Source organism: Cuculus canorus, chromosome 1 (genome assembly GCF_017976375.1).
Source record: "Cuculus canorus isolate bCucCan1 chromosome 1, bCucCan1.pri, whole genome shotgun sequence".
NCBI lineage: Eukaryota > Metazoa > Chordata > Aves > Cuculiformes > Cuculidae > Cuculus > Cuculus canorus.
In genome coordinates this window covers 117,733,586-117,758,776 of record NC_071401.1, presented here as the reverse complement: position 1 = coordinate 117,758,776, position 25,191 = coordinate 117,733,586, and the positions used below count along the sequence as shown (strand labels likewise).

The 25,191-nt window shown below is 39.6% G+C and overlaps 2 protein-coding genes across 3 annotated transcripts in view; both read left to right on the top strand.

The window, feature by feature from the left end:
* ADGRG7 (adhesion G protein-coupled receptor G7) overlaps positions 1–1,857 on the top strand; it is a 32,089-nt gene extending 30,232 nt beyond the window's left edge. Inside the window, 1 exon segment of the mRNA XM_054062554.1 lies at positions 1,307–1,857. Within this exon segment, the coding sequence (XP_053918529.1) occupies positions 1,307–1,857 (551 nt within the window).
* On the top strand, positions 1,654–25,171 carry TFG (trafficking from ER to golgi regulator). 2 transcript variants are annotated; one of them, XM_054057024.1, is made up of 9 exons: positions 1,654–1,864; positions 5,021–5,111; positions 7,096–7,296; positions 12,951–13,034; positions 13,882–14,028; positions 15,503–15,670; positions 18,003–18,143; positions 21,808–21,897; positions 24,369–25,171. In XM_054057024.1, the coding sequence occupies exons 3-9, from the start codon at positions 7,113–7,115 to the stop codon at positions 24,737–24,739; spliced, it is 1,185 nt and encodes a 394-aa protein (XP_053912999.1). In that variant the 5' UTR covers positions 1,654–1,864; positions 5,021–5,111; positions 7,096–7,112; the 3' UTR covers positions 24,740–25,171. The 2 variants fall into 2 exon arrangements, with proteins under 2 accessions (XP_053912999.1, XP_053912998.1); XM_054057023.1 differs by having other exon boundaries at positions 1,655–1,864; positions 24,366–25,171.
* Positions 25,172–25,191: the final 20 nt, after the last annotated feature.

Genomic DNA, 25,191 nt, shown 5'->3' with positions numbered 1-25,191 from the left:
ACCACTATTTAACATTTTATACGCAGCATATTGTATCGTTTACTGTTTTATATAATACATGATATCTTAAGAAGTAGCCAAAATTTAATCCATCCTCAATCCCATGTTACAATTAAACAACACCTCAGAAGCACACAATCATAGATATTTTTCTTTGGGAATGCTCACCTGAAGATGAGGTGACTACACTTGACATTTTCTTAGCTTTCCTAGAAAACACTGGAGTATAATGGGATCTTGCTCTTGAAATTCTTAATATTACAGAATGGTTTAGAATGGAAAAGACCTCTAAGATAATCATTGAGTCCAACCATAAACCCAATGCTGCCAAATTGACCACTAAACCATATCCCTACATCTACATGTCTTTTAAATCATAGAATCACTAGGTTGGAAAGGACCTTTGAGATCATTGAGTCCAACCGTATCTGCCCACTGCTAAACCAAGTCCCTAAGCATTTCATGCACCCATACCTCCAGGGATGGTGACTCAGCCACCTCCTTGTGCCTATTTCAATGCTTTATAACCCTTTTGGTGAAGAAATCATAGAATCATAGAACAGTTTGGGTTGGAAGGGACCTTAAAGCCTACCCAGTTCCAACCTCCTGCCATGGGCAGGGACACCTGCCACCAGACCAGGCTGTCCAAGCCTCCATCCAACCTGGCCTTGAACACCTCCAGGGATGGGGCAGCTACAGCTTCCCGGGGCAACCTGTGCCTGTGCCTCACCACCCTCAGCGTGAAGAAATTCCTCCTTATGTCTAGCCTAAATCTGCCCCTCTCCAATTTACATCCATTGCCCCTCACCCTGTCACCACAAGCCTTTGTGAACAGTCCCTCCCCATGTTTCCTGTAGCCCCTTCAGGTACTGGAAGGTCACTGTAAGATCTCCTCGGAGCCTTCTCTTCTCCAGGCCCCAACTCTCTCAGCCTGTCCTCATATGGGAGGTCCTCCAGCTCTCTCATCATCTTTGTAGCCCTCCTCTGGATCTGTTCCAACAGTTCTGTATCCTTCTTATGGTGGGTCTCATAAGAGAGGAATAGAGGGGCAGAATCCCCTCCCTCACCCTGCTGGCCACGCTTCTTTTGATGCAGCCCAGGATACGGTTGGCCTTCTGGGCTGTGAGTGCACATTGCACTATTTCCTAATATCCAGTCTAAACTTTCCCTGGTGCAGCTTGAAGCCATACCTTCTCATCTATCACTCGTCACTTGGGAGAAGAGACCAATCCCTGCCTCGCTACAACCTCCTTCCAGGCGGTTGTAGAGCGCGATGACCTCTCCCTTCAGCCTCCTTTCCCCCAAGCTTTTGCAAGAGAGCCTGAAAGGCTTTACCCTAAACTCTGGCTGCTTGCTGAACGCAGGTTAAACGAATCCCATCCCCGCCAGGGGAGCGCGGGGGCACGCACGGCGGGGGCGGGGACAGAGGGCAGCGCCAGACGCCTCCAGCCGCAACGGGGTGGCCACGCCCCCTACGGGAAACCACGCCTATCGCCCGAGAAGCCACGCCCCAACTCGCACCACCCCGAAACCCACGCCCCCTGGGGAAAGCCACGCCCCCATCAGTCGACGCACGGTCGCGCGGCGGCGGAAGGCGGGAAAGGGGTGTGGCGTGGGCGTGGCCGCTCCGGCGTGCGCGCTGAGGTGTCTGCCCGCCTGTCTGGCGGCTTCGAGCGCGCATGCGCGCGGCTGGCGCAGGCCCGGCAGACGCAGCTGTCCCTTCCAGCCCCTTTTTTTTTCTTCCTCTTCCCCCTGCCACGTCCCAGGTGGTGGTGGCGGAGGTGGCGGCGGCGGCTGTTGTGTTTACGCTCGGGCTCGGACTGGGCGACGGGGGAGTCTCCACCGGTGGGACCGTAAAGCCAGGGTAAGGGAGTGGGAGGGGATGAGGGGGAGGGACTGTCACTGAGGGCTGGGCGCGAGACGCCCCCCACTCCCCTCCCCGGTGCTGGGGGCGACGCGGCCCCTGTGGGAGCGGCTGGGAGACCCCTCGCGTCCCCGGCCCTGGGGAACTGGGGGCAGAGGCCTCCCCGCGGGCAGCGCGGGGCCTCGCTCACACCGAGCCTCTTTCTTTATCCCGGGAGCCAGGGGAACTGCGGAGGCACCTCGTTTGCTGGTTGTGATTTCTACTCCCCGGTGGGTCGAGGCTGCTCTGGTCGGAACTGGAGGAAAATGAGAAGGAGCTCTGCTTTCTGGATGGGGCCTTGGGCAGCCTGGTCTGGTGGGAGGTGTCCCTGCTCATGGCAGGGTGGCTGGAACTACGTGATCTTTAAGGTCCCTTCCAACCCGAGCTATTCTGTGATTCTATGATTCTCTGATTCCCCCTCCCTCAGCTGTCCTGGGAAAACTGACGATTTTGTCGAGTGGGATTTGGGAGGCAGAGCTAGGCCCAGTTCTTCCTTAGAATCGTAGAATCATGGAATAGTTTGAGTTAGAAGGGACCTTAAAGATCTTCAAGTTCCAACCCTCCTGCCATGGGCAGGGACACCTCCCACAAGACCAGGCTGCTCAAAGGCCCATCCAGTCTGGCCTTGAACACTTCCAGGGATGGGGCATCCACAACTTCCCTGGGCAATCTGTGCCACTGCCTCACCACTCTCATGGTGAAGAAGTTCTTCCTTATATCTACTTTAAATTCTTCCTTATGTCTAGTTCCTTGTCCCCCTTTTTGACAGAGGAAAGAGTGAAGCAGGAATGCCTATCCTTGCCTTGCTGGGCAAAGCTATTTTTCTCTGCTGCTGTGCAAAATATGGTAGTGATAACTAGAATGGCTATGACATCATGGCTTTAGAAGGGATCCTGAAGGGACTGACTTAGATTGTACAGTCACTATCCACATGCACTGCTTAGATTTGTATATGTTGTGAATGGAAAGAGAGCCAAGAAGGGAATTAAAAAAAATTATAGAATAGTTTAGGGTGGAAAGGACCTTAAAGATCTTCCAGTTCCAACCCCTCTGACGTGGGCAGGGACATCTCCTGCTAGATCAGGCTGCCCAAGGCCCCATCCTTTTCAGTACGTCCAAAATGCATGTGGTATGCCAGGAAGGATAGAAAATAGCCTTTCTTAAACAGGAGGACATTAATGCTTTTTTTTTGCTTAGATTTTTTTTCCACTCAAGAAAGTAGGCACTGTAATTGGTTCTGCTAAAAAGCTCATTAGTGTGCATTCCGGGTGACTTTCCTGAAAAACTTTCTCAAGGGAATCATCCATTCAGCTGTGTCATAGTGATGAGAGAAAGGCTTAAATGCTGTGTAATTCAATAATTAGAATGTTTCATATAGTTATCTGTAACAGTTGCAAGCAGTTGCAGTGCTTGGAATCTGTCTCTTAAAACCTGGACATCTTCAAGCAGAGTGGAGAACATTTGGACAAAAAAAAAAAGGCATTTAAATGCATTACTGTTACTTTTCCATAATCATTGGTAGGCATACCATTTGTGATTAATGTTGGTAAATAAGACCATGTGGTGTAAGAACATTACAGCAGCTAGTTTTCTTGCACAAAGGTACAGATGTTGCATTCAGTCTATTGTAAGGCCACAGGAGCTGAGGTGTCTGCCAAAATTTGTATTGTTAGGAATTACAGATGAGGTTTGATTCTTACTGTTGTTAATTTCCAAGTGCTTTACATTGTTATGGTAAAGAAGCAAAACCAGTACCCAGCTCTGTTGTTTAAGCAACAGGAGACAGGTGCTAAATTAACTAAGTGGGACCACTCTTAGATGTGTTACCTGGCTCCCTTATTTGTCCATTGCAGTAAATTTTACCTGGAGCTGTAGCAAGATTAGCGTGAAAGGGGCACCATCTTCATGCATTACTAATTTCAAAAAATGTGTGTGAGGAGTCAGAGTAGTCATCTTTTCCTGTTGACCTGCCTAGTATGTCGCAGCAGTCTTGCCCTCTGCCTGTCAGGAACAAGTACAGCCCTTCTGAAAGGTGTGCATTTTGTATCCAGAATGAGGGGAGCAGCTGCCAGCCTAGGAAGGGACTTTATTCGTTCACTGGGGTTTGCTTGCTCTCTGCTTCCGTTCTGTATGGGTCATGCCTGGCTATTCTGGTTTACTTCCAGTTGTGTTGAAAGAGGAGAGCTGTGAAGCCAAATTTCATGTAGATGAGAGAAGCTGACGTTTTTCTCTCTAATTAGCAGTGAATCATCTAAAAATCAGATCATAGGTGTTTGAGATTCACTGTGTTTGTGAGAGAGAGAGACAAGGAGAAAGAGTGCTAAATAGGGAATGCCTGTCAGGTGGGAGGGAGGAGCACAGTTATGTTCTCCTTTGGACTGGTCTGTATGCTAAATCATTTTCTTGTATCTCTGGACATTAAGCACTTGTGTAGTAAACAGGTGAACTCCGTAAACTTCAGGCAGTACATCACATAGACTTTCTAGCAGAAAAAAACATGATGTTAAGCTGGTTTGAGGGCAGATCATATTTTTAAGTGGTTCTGTATTTCTGACTGCATTTAATTCTTCTTGCCCGGTTTGCTGGCTGTTACTGTGGGAAAGTGGCATTGCCCTGCCTTTCCTCTTGGTAGCGTGTCCTACAGCTGTGCAGTCTGTCCTTGAAGACGTGTTACTTAATGCTACAGAGGCTTCAGCCTTCAGCTAAGAAGTGGCCTTCTAGGCTTTTATACTGCTAAATCAATCCAACTTTCTTTTCTTTAATTTAACCTGGGATTTTAAGATAGTGATCGTAAAAGTGGGTACTTTGACACTGTTGAGGAAGAGCACTGTCCTGGAAAGGAACACATTGCTATTAGGTATTCCTACATGCAGTTGCAAAACAAACTACTCTTATGAAATTAAAATTCTTGTTTGACATCTGTTTTAGTTGAACTTCACACTCTACAGTACTCAACTATTATATTATGGATAAAAGACTGACTTTTTTACTTGAGTGTATTAGCTAAGATGTTTTAAAGTGAGTGATTGATCTGAAGTATACAATTCTAAGGAAGAGTGCTGTAAATGAATATTTATTAGATTTTTTTTTTTTTCTGATGCAATTTCCTCTTTTCAGCCACTGACAGTGCATGGCGGCTTATCCTAACTCTATCCTGAAGTGAGGTGAGAAACCTGTCCAATAATCCAGCATCAGTAAGACAGACAAGGTAATGAAAAATATATATTTTTAGAAAGGAGGTGGGGAAAAAAATCTGTGGATGGATGCTATTTTATTTTTTAATGCTTTAAATTAAATCAAACAATCCCGAACATCTTCTGCAGAAACCTGTGCTTTTACAACAAGCTTAAAGTGTTTAATTAGACTGAGTTGATATCTCTGAATCAAGGCTCCTCTGTTGCAAAACATGAATAATGCATTGGCAAACATTAACAATGTTATAAACTTCACTGTTTCATCATAGTGTTTCAGCAGCAACCTGGCTGCTGTGTTAATTGCAGGTGCCTTTCCTCTGCAATTAGACCATATCCACTTACCTATTGGTATGTGTGATTAGGAGAGATTAGAGAATAAGTTTTGTTCATTAGTTGCTTGTCTTTTTTTTTGGATGCCATTGAGCTAAGCAAAAGGATTTGCATGGGAATTGTTGCTTTATGTTAATTACCAAAAAAATCCAGAAATTGAATTGCAATCTACAGATAGTATCATACTACACAAAACTTAACACAGACTACTCATACTTAACATAAAACGTTACCAGTGAAACAGTAGAGGTAAGTATATATAAATGCATCAAGGTGTGATTTATTAAAGGCTTTAACTGAGTGTCTTGTTTCTCTGGTAGAAGAAAAGTAACTTTCAATGTAGTACTTGAAAAAATAGGCTGACCAAAGCAAAGTTCTCATAAAGCACTGTGTTGTAACATCCTCAAAGGTAAGGGAGGAATATCTACATATCTCTACCAAGATTTCCAATATTCGTACTTCATACGTTAAGATAACTGCCTCTTTAATTGCTCCTCATTCTAGATTTATTGTTTTGGCCCTGTCCAAAGCAGTGAAGAAAGAATACTTTTGACTAGCAATCTAGATTTTTTTTTTCTTAGTAATTTCTCTGTAGCTTCTATTTTTGTTTTAAACATGAGGCCTTTGTGGTTTTTAGCAAGAGTGATGCCTTGTACAAAGTGTTAATTTTTACATTGTTTTATATAAAGTCTTAAAGGTATAACTGAGGTATATGCTTGGTGCTGCTTGGGCACAGGATGACTTTTAAATTGGAGCAGTTGTCCTCCTCTTAAAGCACTGAGAGTAACAGACTGTTCTGACCTTGTATGCTGTCTAACAAATATGTGGCTCTGAGCCTAATGAGTAGCTCATGTGTGGTCTATTGACCGGCTTTTAAAAACCTAAAATCTTGGTTAAAGCATCTCAGTCAAAATTAAAAAAAAAAAAAAGGAAATAAAGTTGTATCTTGCTTTCTGGAGACGAACCCTCAATGTGGTCATATAATGAAGCCAGTGTTAGGTCTTTGTTTATTTTTTCATTTGTTTGTGAAATAATGCACGATTCAGCTTGATAGCCTTAATAAATCCACCTATAATCTTTGAAATAAAATATTTTGTTCTGGCAGTCTGTTATTGAATGGAAAAAAACCCTTTTGCTGGTTTTCATAATTATGGGGGGTGTAAAAATAATCTGATGTGATGGTAATATAACCAATATGTTGTAAGGCAGAGAGCATTTGCTATTGTATAAAACCTCTCTCAGGTAAAGTGAAACATGTCTCAAACCCAAATCCTAGGGAATATTAGTTCCTATATAGCTTGTCCCCAATGACAGCTTACAGCTGAGAACTTAAAATAATTTGACATTTTTAAATGTCACACATATTTAAAAGCTGTCTGACTTTAAAAATCTCTTTTTTTAAATTCTGAGCACTAGTAACTCTTGATTTGAAGTGTCTGACCTTACAGTGTTGCCCTTTTGCTAGTGACCTCAGTTAGTGTATCGTGAACTTTATTGTTTGAGAAATTATTGCATCATAGAATGTGTCTGAGAGAAGCTCTCTGGAGAGCTTCCTAGCAGTAATGCTTTCCAAAGATGGAAAGTTTCAGAACTGTCATCAGATACTTTTAAATATCTAACAATTTAGTTTTCTATGATTATAATGTTCTGTTGTTAACTGGTCTGCAGGTGATAAGGAATCCACCATGAACGGGCAGCTGGACTTAAGTGGGAAGCTGATCATCAAAGCTCAGCTTGGGGAAGATATTAGGAGAATTCCTATTCATAATGAAGATATCACCTATGATGAATTGGTGCTAATGATGCAAAGAGTTTTTAGAGGAAAACTTCTGAGCAATGATGAAGTTACTATAAAATATAAAGATGAAGGTAAGGTTTAATTACCACTGTTGCCCTGGTGTGGTCTATCAAAGGACGTAAACTATCAAATTCACCTCTTCAAAATTGTCTGGCTTCCTTGGCAAATGATTTCTTGTGAAATCGTTTGAATCAGGCAATTGGAGCCGTATCTCCTGTGCTTGTCCTGTCTTAACATAGTATTTACTCTGGTTTTCCAGAAATACTAGCTGTCTGAAGGTTCATTTTTTGCTGTTGCAGGAAGTTGATGCTACTGCAGGTTTCTCTGCTGTCCACTCATTTAACCATTTTTTTTGTGTTATCAGTGATCAAGTGCATTGGAAGGCGAGGAGTGAATAAGCGTGTTTATATAACACAAGCTCTTATAAGACTTGGTTGATGTAGCAGTAATTCTTGATTATGTTTTCCTCCATCAGTAACGATAAGAAACTTTTAACTTAACCTGAAATATTTGTTAAAAGTAATGCTTCCTCTGTGTGACAGTTTGAAACTGTTGGGCGTTGGTTTTATGTAGTTTCTTTCGAAGAAAATATCAATTATTGGTGCTGAACAAATGAAACCTTAAGGTAGAAGGACTTCCACAGAATGAATGTTTGAGATGCTTGGAGAAAGTAGTGGTTCTGAGGGTTTTTCCTCTTTGAATGTCAGTGTGGGGCGTGGGTAAGTTACCTAATTTGGGAGAGAGAGAGGTGGTATTAATAAAATGAAACTCAGAGTGAAGTGATAAAATCCAAAAATCTCTTAAGATCAAAGACTGTAATAATTATACTGGTGCACAGTAAAAAAGCTACATTACTGAGGCGTTCAGGTTCGTTTTTCTGGATAGCAGTAGAAACTTTAGCACTGCCTGTGGTACCTAAGATGTCAAATAAATTTTGTGCCAACATCTAGGCAATAAAATTTCTGTTTGAATTACCTCATGAAACATTTGAGACATATTGCTTATCAAAATTGATATGCAACGAATGGCTAATATTTTGGGTCTTAATCTCTAGTGGAAGAAGATTCAATGGATTTGTGGTAGTTTTGTTTTTCCTTTTACCACGTAATCAATTTAGCTTTTCTTTCTGGACAGGGAAAGACAAAAGTAGTTTAAATGCTTTTTCATTAGGTTAAACCTTCTAGTCCCTTTTTGCGTTCTTACCTGTTCTTAAAGTGTAGTTCTCTGATTTTGTATGCCTCTGTGTTTGTCTTATTTTTTTTTAAGATAATGGTACATGATGGAGACAGTAATTATAGTTTCATTCTTTGTATTTCACTGCCTACAGAACTCCTACTTTAATTTTATCTTTCTCTGTCACAGGACGTACTTCTCCATCGTGACATGAAATTTCTGTCTATATTATCCTAGGTGATGGTCACAAAGCTAGTGATCTTCAGGCTATGGATATGGGATTTTCTATTTAATTTCTGCAAAATATTGTGGTTTCATCAAACCGCCGTGATACTTAAATACATCTTGTTTGTGTCAAACTTGTGTGCTTAATTGGAGAGTCTAGGATACTTTAAATCCCAAGCCTTCCATCTCTGGATTTCTGGACTAAGATAGTCAGAAGCATATTTCTAAGTTACATTTAGGTTATGTCGTGCTTTTATTAATTACCAGGGGAAAGAAGTTTCTGTTTGATTACTGCCTTGTGGAGTTAGGTTTTGTGTTCAGGCTTGGGCATCTTTCAAACTTCTAAAGTAAGTAGATTGCTCTTTTAGATTTGAACTAATTTTCATGTCCTGCTTCATGTTTTTGAATATGTAGTAAAACCCAGTGTCTAAAACAATAAAAAAATCCGAAAACTCAACGATGAGTGCCAGCAATGAATTTATATGGCCCCTAATGAGCCAGTAATAGAAGAGTTCCTATTTTTTTTTGTTAGGCTTGAATTTAAAACTAGAGTGCCTAACGTAAGATTGGCTTTTAATTTTTGTTCTTCGTTACCTTGCAATACAAGTTGATGTCTTTGTGTCAGAGCCAATAATGATTTATTAACTCATAGTGTATGTAGGCAATGTGGTGTGTTAGTCAATGTCTCTTAATTTTACCAAAGTGAAGGGAAGCTACACCCTCCCTCACCCCCTGAAATGGAACAGGGAAAAAAATGATTTTATAAGAGTAGATGAAACTAGTAGATGAGGAAGCATAGCTGGCAGGGTCAGGGATAATGAGGCGTATTTCTAATGTCTTCAACATTTCCAATTTCTTCTAACTTCTAATGTTACAAAAATCAGAAGACATCATAATGATGCAAAATTAATGTTAAAGTACTTTCAAATCCATTGGTAATTTAAGGGAGTCACTAGCCTTTACTGAAGATTAAAAAAACCCCATATAATTGGTATAGCAAGGAATATTTAGAGTACATGGGAATTGAAAGCTGTGCTGCTTTTAAAAACTGGAAAGGTAAAGTCTTGAAATAACAAAATTAGTAGAAAAAGGAAAGTTTATTTTACTCTTCAAGAGAAAATAATTAATATTTTATATCCTATCTATGTAATGATAACAGGAATTAGGCTTCGTTGACATTCCTTAAAATGAGAAGTGTGTTTGATAAATCTAATACACTTAAATTGCCAGACTTTTGTATGGTTTGACATATACATATACCTTATGAATACTAGCATATGCGTTACTGGGTGCTAGCTCAATGGCTGTTAATGCGAATTGTGGTACTAACTTTATGCTTCTAACAAGATTCCATATTTGGTGCTTTTCGACCTTTTTTTCTGCTAGCAATTTAAATTCAAAACTTTTACCATTGTTCTTAACTGCCTTCATCGATGTTAAAATAGGTGAAGGACAATAAGATGGAATGATCTGGAGTTTTTTGATTTGTGTTAATCTGTGTAAACCATGTGTATTAATGTAAACTTCCATTTGGCTATGCAGGATAAACTACTGTTCATAACATTCACTTTTGTTCAGGCAATGAAGCCAAGTATTGACTGGTGTGACAGAAAAGCATCATAAGATGATCTGTCAATGTTGTACACTGGCAATAGAAGTAATAATCTTATCTGTGAGCAGGAGAATAAGGAATAAAAGGATTTTGTGTTAGACACTGGTGGATTTTGATGTCAGTCTTTAGGAAAGGATACTGAAAAGCTGGAGGAAGTGTTTGAGTTGGAGAAAAAAAACCCACACCACTGCAAAAGGGAAAGGACTGTTAAACTTTACGAAAGTTGCTTGTTTAGGGTCTGATTGTATAAGCCTGGTTATGGATCAGAATGGCAGACAGGGACACTATTGCCCACCTCACTGGGAACTCCATGCTCACTTTTGACCCCTGGACCCCAGGCTAAAAAGTCTTGGAGAAACTAGAGAGGGTCCAGCAGGATGTGATGAGGAGCCTAGGGCAGGTGACCTACAAGGAGCAGAGCTCCCTCACTGTGGTGCAGAGGAGGCTGAGGACAGGGCTAATAATAGCTTCCAGCAAACTAGGAGTTGCAAAGACCATCGAATCTCAGCTCTTCTCAGTAGCACCAGATGGCAGCAGTCATAAACTGCAGTTTGAGAGCTTGAGCTTGAGTTTTGGCCGTGAGGGCAGTGTGTCACTGGAGCAGGTTCCCTCGAGGGTTTTGGAGCCTCCATTCTTGGAGACTTTCCAGTCTCTGCTCAGCAAATCCATGACTGATATTGCTGTCAACCAATGTTTTTTGAGATTGTGAAATTGCAATCAGGACACAGGACACAAATAAAATCTTTGGAGACAACAATATTTCCTTCAGGAATACTTAAAAATTATTTTATGTCATCACTTTGTTAGTATTTATAAGATTCCTTGTTTATTTTGTTAGAAAAGAGCTCCACTGAAGATTGATGGGCGTTGTTAGATGATATTGGTACTAAGAAAAGCTTCTATTGCAGAAGTGTTACTTACATTCAGGATATGGAAAATTATAATGTATGGTTCTTCAGATTTTGAGCTTTTTTAGCTTGCCATCATATGGCTATTTATACTGAAACATTTATTTATTTAAAATTTTTAAGCATAACTTTTATAAAGTTGGATATTTGTGTCAGCAGTGCACAAGTAGTAGCTCAGGATTTTTAGATAGTAATCTGCAGTATTTCTGTATCATCCACAGAACTTCCTTCTAATAGTTTTTTAGGGAGGAACATTGGTAGCCTGGAGTTCGCTTTATTCCATGCTGTGTCATTTGTCTAACATTATTTCTTCTGAAGGTGAAGCTTCCCTAATATTTTTATCTCAGTTCCCAGTCTTCAAGGTGTTCAGCAAGTGCTTCTGCTATCCCTCCTCTCTCCCTCTGCCTGTACATGCCTTTTCCTGATAGTGTGTTCCCACTCTTTCCTTCACACTGCCTAATTTGTGTTTGTTTAATCTGTTACTAATCTGTTGAATATGTTAGAAGAGCAGAAAATCTGTTCTGCCAAAGAGAATAGGCTTGTTTTATCCGTGTTCTTGTTAAGTAGATGTGGTGTTAATGTGGTTGTCTGTTGTCTTGACTCAGGTTAAAAACTTTGAGACCAGACTTAATAGGAACTTAGTATCTTTCTTGGTCATAGTAGGATTAAAATTGTTCAGTGCTTTATGCATAGCCCTTTGTATTTTAAGAATAAATGATCCCATACTGTTGTTATGTAGTTCCTGTGTCTGATAGCAACGTGCAGGTTCATTAGGATTCATTGGGATTCAGAGTTCCTCTGAAATCTGCCACAGAAAAATAAATGGCAAAGAGCTGAGACTTCATGTCAGATTCCTGGTTTGCGAGAAAAGTTTTGTTCTAATAACTTTGACATCTGCATGTCTTCATTTCTATTTGTGCGTTAAGGCTGATAAATATTTTTATATTCACTTTTACACTGGAACTTTATTCCCTTGTTGAAAAGCAATCTGCACCTCGGTGTTCTGACAAGAACCTGAAAAAGAGTTCTAGTCACTTAAAATTTTCCCTTGATAGCGTGCATATTTTGTGTTTTAAAAATCGAACTGGGATTGGCTTGTGCTATCTATCTTGACTCTCCTGTCTGTGAACAGTACCCCTTTGGAGCCGCTTGTAATAGGCATATAACTAACTGGCTGTGTCGATCTTTCTGGTGTTGCCCTTTGTGAAGTCTTAGCTCGTATGTTTCATTACGTATGCAAACATAAAAGAATGATGAGCTCTATGCAGCTTTGAAAGGGCTAATGTCAGAAGGCTCCTTTTTGTAGCCACTCATTCTTCTGTCATACCTTCTGTGCATAATTTCCCTGCACACTGACTCTCATGCTAAAATAATAAATGTTTTTGTTTTGCGTTACATACATGTCTAACTTGTTGCTTTGTTGTGATATTTTTAAAGCCCCCTGTTTTGAATGACTTTGTTTTTCTTTAAGTGTTCCTAATTCTAGAAATAATTCTTCCTACTCAAGTTATTGCAGATGCTTTTTAAGTCAGCAGGGTGTGTGTCTGATTGTAGCTCAGCAAAATGAGTATACAAGCCTTATTTAGTAAAGACCAAAAAACCCCCTCTATTTATTGCTTCTTCATCTTCAGTTTTCGTATCCTCCATATAATGAGGTATGGTACCCTTTCTGTGATTGTGTTAATTGTAACTTTTTTCCTAGTGATTTCAGGATCAAATAGAGAATGTTATTTTTCAGTCTGCTCTAAATGAAGTTCAGTAGCTAATAGGCTTTTTTTTTATGTAACTTTTTTTGTATTCTTTTCAGATGGGGATCTTATAACAATTTTTGATAGCTCAGACCTTTCCTTTGCAATTCAGTGCAGCAGGATACTTAAGCTGACATTATTTGGTAAGTACAGAAGATTGTTTATCTCTTGTTTTTTTAATAATGTCTGTTAAAACTCAAGCAGTGGCCTTCACTGCAAGATACTGAAAACTTCCAGTTTATCAGCTCATAAGAATGAAATCAGTAAAATACTGGATTAATAAATGATATCTGTTTTCTCACTTGACGTTTCACATCTGAATTTATGGAAACTGAAACAATTTTCATAAGACTACTTAGAGTACTTGTACTTAGAGTGCATGTTATCTTACACTGGCATTTGTGGGGTTTTCTTCACAGGCCCGTGAGAAATTTAAGATTATAAGCTTGCAATGTTACTGGTACACTACTAAAAGCTAACATTAATTGCTTAAAATTGAATAGATTTTAACATTTACCCTTTGGCCTTTGTATAAAATACTTCTTTATTTTCAAGCTGCTATTGGTGAATTAGCATCTAGTTCCAAGGAACAGCAAGTAGTCTTCAACCTGAACACTGACTTTATTCATGAACTGCAGCATTGGTGGTGTGTGTGCTGCTTTAGTTCTAAAGGGACAGCTTTTCAGAACCAAGTATGACATTTGTATTGTTCAGGATATATCCATAGAAATGAGTCAACAATGCAGAAACTTTAACTAGAGACTTTACTCTGTAGTTCTGGTTTTGTGGATTGTGCTGAACTGAGATTATATTAAAGGAACAGTAAATTCTACAATGCTTTCAGTCTGTGTTGATTGAACTGTGTCACTTTAAACTCCACCAAGGGGGATGATGCTACAAGCAAGTAAAAAGTTAAGAATTCTTTTTGCAATTTTAAACAATGTCAGAATGTTACTTCAGTCTTAAATTTATTTAACCACTATTTTGCAGTGAATGGACAACCAAGACCCCTAGAATCTAATCAGGTGAAATACCTGCGTCGAGAGCTGATAGAGCTTCGCAATAAAGTTAATCGCTTACTGGACTGTTTAGAACCACCAGCTGAACCAGGGCTTTCCACTAATCTGCCTGAAAGCGGTAGGTGGCCTTGGCAGAGTATTGCTTGGTTGGATTTGCAGAGTTGTGTGCAATTTACTGAAGTGAAAAATGGAGGCTTGAATACTAATTATGATAATTCTTAATTGTTGCTTGATGGTTCAGAACTCAATTTTCAATGCTTAGGTTATCTCAGAGGCAGAATTTTTATTCAAATTATCTGGAGTAAAGCACTAAGTTGAATTTAGGAATAAAATTTAAAAGTCTATGTTTTTGTTGCAATGTATGAAAATGCTGTAACTAACACTTGTGAGTGATGACCACATTTTAAGAGGGCTTTGGGCCGAATTAATAGTTTGTTGTTGCTGAAGAGTTCTTGCTCCCAGCTCACCAGTCTCACTGTTTACTTTGGGCTAGCTCTGGTGCTTATCTTGTTGTGATGCTAAGCAAGTCTGCTTCACTAAAACAGTAAAAAGTGAATTCAGCAAAAATTATATCCACTTTTTTTGCCAGGTTAGGAAATTGAATCCACATATTTTGAGCTCAGACCAGCATCAGAGCTGTCTCAGGGTAAGCAGCACAAAGGTGCAAGTAGGAGTGGGAAAGAGTTATAAGGGGAAGGCAAAATGGGGAAGGAAGTCTTATTCTCCCAGTTTTGAGGCATTCATTGACTAGCTTAGGGCTGTTGTGCTGTAGAAACTATACCTCTGTGTGCTGAACTGCAGGTTTGAGGTAAGCTGGACGGAAAACAATGACACAAAGTCGTGAAATACAGTGTTCTAAGTAAAGTGGCAAATCAAGAACTCCAGCCTTTCTTTAGCAAATGCTGCTTTTGTATTTTACACTTCGAAGTTTTATTGCTTTTGTTGTTTAGAAATCCCAGCCTCTGTTCCTACAATATAGGCAATTGCTAGCTTCAGGGGAATACTGTGGATTCTGGTTATAAACCATTTGGAAAGAGGTGAGGGTGATGATCTTAGAGTGGAAACAAAACTAGCCAGTCAGATCCCTATCTGCACCTGTTTCTTTGTTAGCCCCCGTGAGGTGTAAGGTTTACTTGTATTATTGCAAAGAGATGAACTTCACCGGTCAGTTTAGGAAGCATTTGAAGAGAAGACGATAGAACAAAACAAAAACTGCAGCTGATAAAACACTGTGATAAACTAGAACCTATCCTGTAAGTTTTCTTAATTTTAAATTCTCTGTAGGCAAGTCATACCAGAACAATTTGTTGAAGGAGGAGCTTTGTACCTTTGAATTTAAGACAAAGCGATATGTGATACTGATGTTCAACAGTGTCAGTGTATGTTTAAGTAACTGCAATGAAACCTAATCTTTGTGATTCATTGTAGTTTCAGGTACATCACTGATTCATCACTGTTACATAGCATAAGCATTGCAGCAGTTGAAACTTTTAGGAAACATCCACAAACATGCAATTTTAAAGTTGTTGTAGTACTGTATCTATCTGATGGTGTTTCAGTTTTCAAGAATTATTAACAATTTTGTTTTGTAGATGCTGTAGATGGTAGGGAAGAAAAGCCTGCTGCTGCTGACTCTAATGTTAAGCCATCTACTCAAGTTATAGCAGCAAGCATGTCTGCATTTGATCCATTAAAGAACCAGGATGAAATCAGCAAGAATGTCATGTCAGCATTTGGCTTGACAGATGATCAGGTGTCAGGTAAGAACATATCTTGTGAAAGAAAAGGAAAGCAAAACCTGTTCATAATCAATGACTGAAATCTTGTTCTGTAACAAGGCATTTGTATTTCAGAAGTATTAAGCAGTGTTCTATATAAACTCTTTATGTTCAGAACTCTAAAACTTGATATATTAAGATGTTGTAAATGTGTCTGCTAACTTTTGTATACAAAATGTTGAAATGTTGCTGGTTTTAGCTTGGAGTAAATAATGGCTTAATTTAATTTAATGATTTTTTTTATCTGAATTACTTAAAGCTGTTGTGTAGAGTAACTTAATTGATATCTGTCAGTGATAGAAAAGCGGTGTCCACTGCTCTGCCTTAGAGGAGTTTGATCTTGCAGTCCAGCCTATGTTCTTGGCTTGTGCTTCTGCTGTTTGGGTCAGTCAGTATTTTGTATGACCCTGCCTTTTCTCTGTTTGGTTTCAAATGTAAATAGTGTTAACTTTTTTACTATTAACATAAAGAAACAACCTAGTTGTCTGCATTATGTTTATTCTTTAATGACTGTTGGCCCCAGCTGTGAGTAGAATGCTAACCATATGAAAACTGGTTACACTAAACTGCATGCAGTCAACTCAGAATAATTTATTAAAGCAATGTTGAATGTAATTGGGAGTGTGATGCAGAACGTGGAGAAGCTTTGCACAGAATCTGCATGGATCTGGCAAAATTTAAGATGTGGCATTGAAACTTGAAAATAAAACTGCTGTTAGCTAACAGGATTTGCTATGTACTCTTCAACTTGAGAGCATGTGAATTTTATATGGTGTATGAAGTAATGAATGATACAGATGGACAAGCTAATAGCAACTGGAGCTTGTTTCTACAGCGTGGCTGCCTTGGCAAGAGTGTGTAGTGATAGGAATAGATGCGCATTGCATGATAGCAGCTGTGCAGGATCTAAAGTTGTACCTGCAGGCGGAGTGGTTGTCTTCAGAATGGGGGTAGTGCTCCATTGGTCAGGTCTGTTGAGTGATTTCCTCCACGGCATGTTTTGAGTATTGTCACAGCATCATTATTTCACAAACCAGATAAAGGTTTGATGGTACTTGAAAACTTACAGGGCCATATCTGAACAATGAAGTGATAGAGTAGAATATGAAGTACAGCTAGTGTAAAATTTGATCTGATTTTTGAAGGAGTAGTTTTACCTTTTGGTACAAAGCCTCAGTGTCTATTAATGCTTTGATCATACCATTAGTGAGGCTTCCATGTTTTTGGGTCTCCATAATTATTTTGATATGGTGAACTGACTTGACCTTGCTTTGAATGTTAAAAGAACATCACAGAGGACCGTTTAAGCAGGATATAAGAAATCCCATTTCTAAAGCTGTAACCCTGCAGTTTTGTATATAAAGGCAAACCCAGAAGTAGGCAAATATGATTCATTTTCCCCCTAATGAGGGTAATATCAAGACACAATTAAGTGCTTGTTGGATGCATATTTATAATGTGTAAATATAACAGTCTTAAATTTGGAAGTGAAATTGCAGCAATTCTAATGCTTGTTCTTAACTTTAAGCATGTATTTGAAAGTACGTCTCATAGGTAGCATTCGTATAGCTAAGAGCTGGAAAGATCCAGGTTTAAGCCCCCTTGTTTCTCACAAAGTATTCTGCATTTTTTTGTAGTATATTGTACCTGTTGACATGCATGCATATTTCAAAACTTCTCACTGATTTAGAGAAAATCTGAATTCTCCTTTCCCATGCTTTCATTTGGTGCTTGCTGGAATGTTTTTGGAATTGTTAAAGTGGATAGTTGCTTGTAGACTGAAGCGTGCCTTCTTCTGTTTGGGAGTGCAAATTTAATACATTCCTTGGAGGTTTTCTGTTCACATGCTCTTGGTAAAAACACTGTTGCCTGGGCCTGTATGGGGCACAGTAAAACACTGGTACATTTGAAGTGTTTCATGCAGTTTTTCACCTTTGCTCCAGTGAGAAAGAGTGGGTGTATAGGACCATATTCTGTCCAAATGTAGCAGGTCTTTAGTGTATGTGTGCAAGATTAACGCTTGAAGCAGGGGAAAAAACATGTCACACAGGTTTGTATCCCGCAAATGGGTCAGGTTCCTCAGGAGGATGACATTTGACAATGACATCAATTCCCACAAAAAATATTTTCAGAGGAGAGTTTAAATGTGCAAATATATTTAGTTTTAGCTCAGGTATGACACTGGCATGTGAATGTGTGGAGAACTGGAAAAAAAATTATAAAAAAAACATTGCAAGGGAATGGTCTTGTATTAGATTTTTTTAATTCAAACTCTGTTCGTCTTATGTACTATATTTTGATTTTGCTCCTCTAGGACCACCCAGTGCCCCTGCAGAAGAGCGATCAGGAACACCAGACAGCATTGCTTCCTCCTCTTCTGCAGCCCACCCCCCTGGTGTTCAGGCACAGCAGTCACCGTACCCTGGAACACAGCCACAGACTGGTCAAGTGGAAGGTAACCAATGTGTTTTCCCTATTTAGGAAGTGAACGGTGGTGTCTGAATCTGAGTGGTTAGTAGTTAAGACTTCCAATTAGCAGACTCAAAGTTGATAACCTAACTGCAAGTTCGTCTGTGCCACTAGGCAGCAAACCTTTTCCTCACATGCTCTTCAATGTAGAAACGGCAGGTGGAGCAGTAGCTTTATTTTAAAGGGTAGGTGATGGAACAGGAGGAGGGTTTTTATGGTACTGTTTTCTACTTGCATCCATGTTCATTTTACTGTAAGGCAGATTTGCAGATTTATAAACACTGCACTTTAAAGCTGTCTGCAAACCTTAGTTTGTATTATGCTCTGTGTATTGTGTCAAGCTTTCACTCAGCTAATAGTTTGGCTTGTTTATTATGAATTAAAAATGTTGTTTACTTATCATTTCTATCTAACAAAACAGGGCCATTACTGCATTGCTTCTTTGCTGTGCAGGGCTTTGTACTAGCCAGGTTAAGCCTTATAACTATTTTATGTTCATTGGAGTTTTCCTGTGTAACCCTTGAAAGCCTCACTTAGCGCTCTTTAAAACCCTAAGGTCTTAACTCTGATATTCAGATTCCTTTGCACTGTGCCCTTTCACACATTATTTGACTTCTAAAAATAAACCTACTCAGAGGTTTGGACATTTGGACATCATTTTTCTATTGATATTTAAGAGCACTAGTTGGACCTGCATATTTCAGGATGAGACTGACTGTGGAACGACTTGCTTCGGTATTTCTACCTCTGAATGGACTACAATATAAAGTTGTTTATGTGCTAGCATAGAAACAATTTACAACCCTCTGCTGCTTCCTAAACTGACATAATGCTGAGGTAAATGTGAGAGGCGTTATTGGAGGTGATGACAGTATCCACAGTCACTTGGAATACTTTTGTCTGAAGGGCATCAGTAACATTTTGATAAAACAGAGTATTTGAGCAACTTGTAGTTAGACATAATATTTAAGCAGGCATAAATGCTTTTGGTTGCAGTGGGGCTTATAAAACTTATTTTTCTGCTTTCAGGGGATTTTTTTTGCTTACTTTCCTAAGAATTCGTGAGGTGATATAAACGAGACAGCAAGCTTAAAGATAAAATAACTGTTCAGTGTTTTTGTGTGGCAGCTACTTTTGGAAAACAAAGCTTCAGGTTCTTTTGTGAGCAGCTAGAAAACAGTATTAAAAAATATACTTTCAGCTATTTGTATTTTATGAATATAGACTTTTTACTTTATTTTACTTTTACTTAAATACTATAAGGTATGAGGATTTAAGTTTTTATGTTAAACTAGAACTGAAACAAAGCAGTGGAACACTTAAAAGCTCTAGCAGCAGTAGGTTGGAACCCTGAATGGCTACAAATACCTGGGAAGGGACAAAGTAATTGTTTCAGGAAAACTCATTTTAGTTAGGAAAGAAGTTGTCTATGCTCATATCAGAGTAGTTCTTATGTGTTCTTGTTAGAAACTAGTTTTAGTTTTAATATATCAGTTTGCCTCTTATAAAAGAACCAAGGCACTCTAAGCTGTGCTTCTCCCTACCCCTTCCCAGTATTTTGAGGATATAAGTAAAACGATGATGCCAGTTACACGTCAATCATTTTGGTATATCAGGGATTGCTTTTTAATGCCATTGTCTGCCTATAAATGATATGATGGTTATAATTGCTTATTGGTAATCATTATTTGTGAATACTAAGTCACCTCACCTCTTTGTGCAGATACTAATGGATGGCTTGCCTCCCTTGATAAAATTTTAAGCATTCACTAATTTGAATTAAATCTATATGGCAAAGACATTTAAGTATACTGCTATCTCTTGTGGCATGCCTGTGCTTTTGTATCGCTAAATCCAGTTGCTGCACACACACAGAAACCAATTATGTACAGATGTGGACATTTTTTTTATCTTTGCTAAAATAGGTGTAGAAGTTTGTTCATTTAAGGACTTCATGATCTTTTAGGGAAAAGAATGTTATGTGACTATATACCCATTTGGTCCTTTTTCTAAATCAAGGTAAAATGGCTCTTTCAGTGCACAGGAGCAATGGTAAATGCTGGCAGATCCCTGACTGCAATAAGCACTAAGTACAAAACCAGACACTGATGTTGTAGCTCATTTGTTTTCGGAGTAAAATCTGGTGAGAGGGAAAGCTGTGTATTTAAGGACCTATAGGATCCCTGACCACATAAATTAAGAATGCTTTCTTAAATGGCACTGGAGCCACCTCTCTAATGCTTCAACCCTGGTGAAGACAGCAAGCCTTCTCAGAAAGCCTTGGAAAAACTTCATGCTTTCTTTTATATCCCTTTATATGATTGTCTGTAGCAGGTGCCAGTGTGGTCTGTTAGCCTGTAGCTAATGATACTGACACAGGGAGCCTGCCCTTTGGTTGTTCTCCCAGAACTTACCAATAACTGCATTTAAGAGACAAAATCCATTCATTCCAAGTGTCTAATTCTCAATTATCAAGCTAGCAGGCTTAAATTATCTTCAAGACTTGTGTTTAGCACTCTTTTCGTTCCACAATAATTGCATAAAAAATAAAACTTCAAAGGGACAGTAGCACTACAAAACATTTTGAACACCTTAGTGTGAATGTGAAATACCATTGCTTTCAGCTGCAAGTACCACAGAGAAAAGAAGAAATAAGGAGCTTTGTTAAAGCAGTGTGCACAGGGGTCTGGGAGGACTGGGAGCAGAGCCGAGTTGGTTTTGTCTTGTACAATTCTGAAGATACAGCTTACAGTATATTTATAGAGTCTGGTGATCTCTGCAGAACAAATAATCATTCAGTAAGTTTCCATGTCTGCTCTAGTTCAGCTGAACTTAAATTTTGGCAGGTAATTGTCTTCATTCTTTGACTGTGCCTATTATTAAAGTAAAAAACAGCAGAAGCCTAAAGCTTCAACAGGGCCTGTAGGTTAAGTCTAAACAAATATTCTGCCTCTTCTTGCCAAGAAATTATAAATTAGGAAAGATCAACATTGAATTGGAATAATCAAGCTTAGGAATATATGGTTATGGTTTTGGGTTTTCTTTAGGCTGTATACCCCTGGATCTCTTAAGAAAACTTGGCTTATAGCAAGTCAGGTACTAAGAGATGGATGACTTATCTGGAAAATGTGGTCAGAATAAATAATGTACCACTCTGCTTACAGTACTTTGATGCAGAAATGGTCTTAAAAACCTAATATAAACAGACAACCTGAAGACATGATTAACTTTTGAAGTACTTTAATTTACAGTGTAAGTCCTGGAACACTTATTGAGATATTTAAAGATTCCTGTTCTGTTACCCACCAGCGTAGCAGTAATTGGAGTGGATGGCTTCAGACATCCTCTGAAAATGGGAAATAGTATGCCCAGTGTACCAAATTAGAACTATTTATCCTGCTGGAGATAGATAAACACCATTCAGTTTTCAGAACGTTATGGTTCAGAAACTAAAATCTGTATATTGATTTCAGTTGGTAATTAGGTGGAATCATTCAAATATCACTGTATTCAGATCTTTTTAAATAAGTTTTTACATGTTGTGAGAGAGTTTGTTTCTGTGATATTTGAACTGTTAGGGTGATGTTCACTGTTTGTTTATAAAATAGCTAGGGTACTGGGTTTCAACTAAATAAGTTTTTAATCCATAGGTCAGATGTATCAGCAGTACCAACAGCCTGGTTATCCAGCTCAGCAACCGCAGGCTCAGCCTCAGCAGCAGTATGGTATGCAGTACCCAGGTAAGCAGCTCTCTCCAATGGTGAGTTAGCTGTAGGTGGTGTCCTCCAATGCCCAACCCTGTGTGCTTCAGCTTCTGGACCTGTGGTCAGGGTGCTGAGCAGCCTGAGTGCATCTGGTTCTGATGGGAACCGGCACATTTCATAAATTCCTTATGTTTTAGTAGGAGAACACTGTAGCTGTGTATTTTTTGTACATAGTTGGAGTCCTGGTACCTCAGTCCTGCTTGACTGTGACCAAAAGCAGACTTTATTATTAATGAGAATGCATTGCTAGAAAGGTAAGCAAAATGAATTACCATAAGTATGAGCAATCATCAGGATTAACTTCTACAGTCTTGACATTCTAGTAAGTAACTAAGACATCCCAATTTACCTTCCTTAAATATTGGGGGTATATAAAGATGGCCTCTATTTCTTGTATCTGTAATGATCTCAATGTACAAAATACAGTGGGGTAAAGTGTAAACACTGATTATAGTTGTCATTTAGTGTATACTTAGCTATTACGAATACTGTGATTTCAGAGAAACTTTCAAGTGACAGGTATTTTTTGGTTGTTGATTTTACTGATGCCTCAAGTAGAGGCGCCAGTAGACTTTTAGCAGAACATTTTAGTGCGCTAGTAGTTTCTGTGAGGCCAAATATGAAAAGCTGGCTTTTGCATATACCCCAAATAAACTTGACTTCAGAATTTCCAGTTATTTACTTTAGAAGGAGCTGGCATCCAATACAGCATAGTATATGCTAGGAAACGTAATCCAGCTAAAGTACAGGGATGTACTTCTGTAACAGAAGATTCCATAACAAATTGCAAGTTGCTTAATACTTTCAGAAAGCATCTATCACTCCTTGTTCTAAACAGTCTTCCTTAAACTAAACAAAAGACTCTCATACCATTAAGTGACTTGGAATAGAGCCTGTATGGCGTTTTTTTGGTGTGCAATATATACAGTGGGAGTGCATCAGTTTTTTGATGTAGATGAGAACACTTGTGGAGTTTATGAAGAAATTCCATGTTATCCATCCTGGATAAGAACTCTAGGAAACTTGGAACTGAAGGTTTATGCCTCAGCCCTTGTTCCTGTGCAGTGTGTGAGAGCTGATTGATTTGAGTCTCTAAATGGGGTGTTGTTCTCTGCAGATTTCTCACCCCCACATTTGTAATTAGAACAGTGCCAGACTTTCTGAAGTCTAATTTCAGAAGTAATGAGCCTGTTAAAGTAGAATGGTCTATCTGGCTTTCTTTAGGCTTAAAAAAGACTGAGGGGTGGGAAAAAAAGAAAGTGGTTTCCATCTGCTTTCTAGTCATATCCCACCGTCATCTAATTAATTATCTTCCTGGAGAAGTCCCTGTGAAGGCTGTAGTGCAATGCAAGATTTGCATTCTAATCAACATCATGAAACCACCGAACGGATCTGGGGCTCCTCTTAACTTATTTCATGACTAACCTAATCTTTCAGATATAGTCATTTTTGAGGACGGACTGACAGCAGCCTTTGGAGATCTTGATTTGTAGGATTTTTTTGTTTGTTTTGCTGTTGTTCCCATGAGTATTGTGTTCTTTCAAACCCACGTCCTCCAAGAGGAGGATCTATGCCCATGCTAGTAGATTTCCTAGGCAGCAGTGTGGTTACTTACTCATGGTAGTAAAAGTGGACCCTTCAAAGTTTTGTCTCATGAGTAAACTTTTGACTCCAGTTTCAAGGTGAGTTTCAGACTTTACTCCAGTGCATTCTTCAATCCTTACTCTTTCTGTTTAGGGCTGTTCACTTTTAATAATTTGTGTGTCTGGTGTTTAATGCTGACAGGACTCCCGTCACTGGAGAGGTTTCATTGCAAGTAGCTGCAGGTGTGTGTCATGATGGATAAAAGTAGCTATTTCTTCATAAAAGGACTCTGTGTCACTTTAAAGTCTTCAGTAGGAGAAGTTTCTTTTCGGAAGCTGTTTTTATACAGAAAAATCAATTTGGGACATGTTTAAATGGAAGTTTTGTACTAAAGTATTTTGTTCTACACAACTTTTTCATATTTAACCCTAAAGAACTGAAAACACTTATGATTAAATCAAAGGTATGACTTCAATTAAACCCTTAAAATTTATTGATAACAGTTTAGTTTTGAGTTTTTCTTTGGGAAATAGGTTGTATTCGCCCTCTTTTGCCAATGAAGACTTTTTAATTTGCTATGATGGTAAAATACTATTTGTCATTTTTTAATTTGTGAGTCTTGGGAAAACTATTTTATACTATTTTCACTGTTGCTGTGCTGCCACAGTAGTGCGTAAAAACAGGCAGTGTGCTTATATGAAAGGCAGGAGAATGTGCAGTTTGTTCTTGGTTGGCCTTTCTGTGCTTACTGCATTGTTTTGCGTGTCTCACCTTGAAAAAAAAACTACCCAAAAGGTCTTTCTGCAAATGTCCTTGATTCTTTGCTGTCTCTCACCCCACGTCACTCTCTGCTTTTCCAGCAGGCTACAGTCAGCAGCAGCAAGCCCCGTCGCAGCAAGCCCAGCAGTTCCCAGCCTACAGCCAGCCAGCGGCCCCGGCCCCAGCTGCTGCCTTCCCGGGGCAGCCGCAGCAGTTGCCGGCAGGGCAGCCTCCGCAGTACCCAGCGGGCAGCTACCCACCGCAGCCCTACACCACACAGGCCTCCCAGCCGGCTCCCTATAGCGGTCCCCCCGGTTCCCAGGCAGCACCTGGCGCCTACCAGCCGAGGCCTGGCTTCACCCCCCCGCCCGGCAGCACCATGACCCCCGGGCCTAGCACGCCCAACCCCTATGCCCGCAACCGGCCACCCTTCGGCTCCCAGGGCTACACCCAGCCGGGACCTGGCTACCGGTAAGGAGGTGCTGTCAAACACAGGCAGCTGGCCAACTGGCACGTACGATTCCATCCAAACAGACTCCAGGATTTTTAATTGAGATTCCAAAACTGTAATGAGGCAAAACTATAGCTGGTAATTAAATTCTGCTGGGGGGAGGGGAATGACCAAATGAATCTTTCCTGCTTTAAATTGTATCTGCTTCCTAGTTTAATTCGGGGCTGGGTTGTTTTTGGGAAACACTACCTAAATGTCTGTAAAGTGATTGACATTCTAGCTTGCCTTGTTTGAAGGGTATGAAGATGCTAGTTGGAAGTTCATAGCCCACTTATCAGGCTTGTTTTTACTAATACTGTGGTGTACTAAATTAGATTCATTCTGGAGGTAAAACTAGATATGATGTATTATAAATTGTAATGCTCACATGGAGAACTAATAAAACCCCTGAATCTATTATTTGCCTGATCTTGATT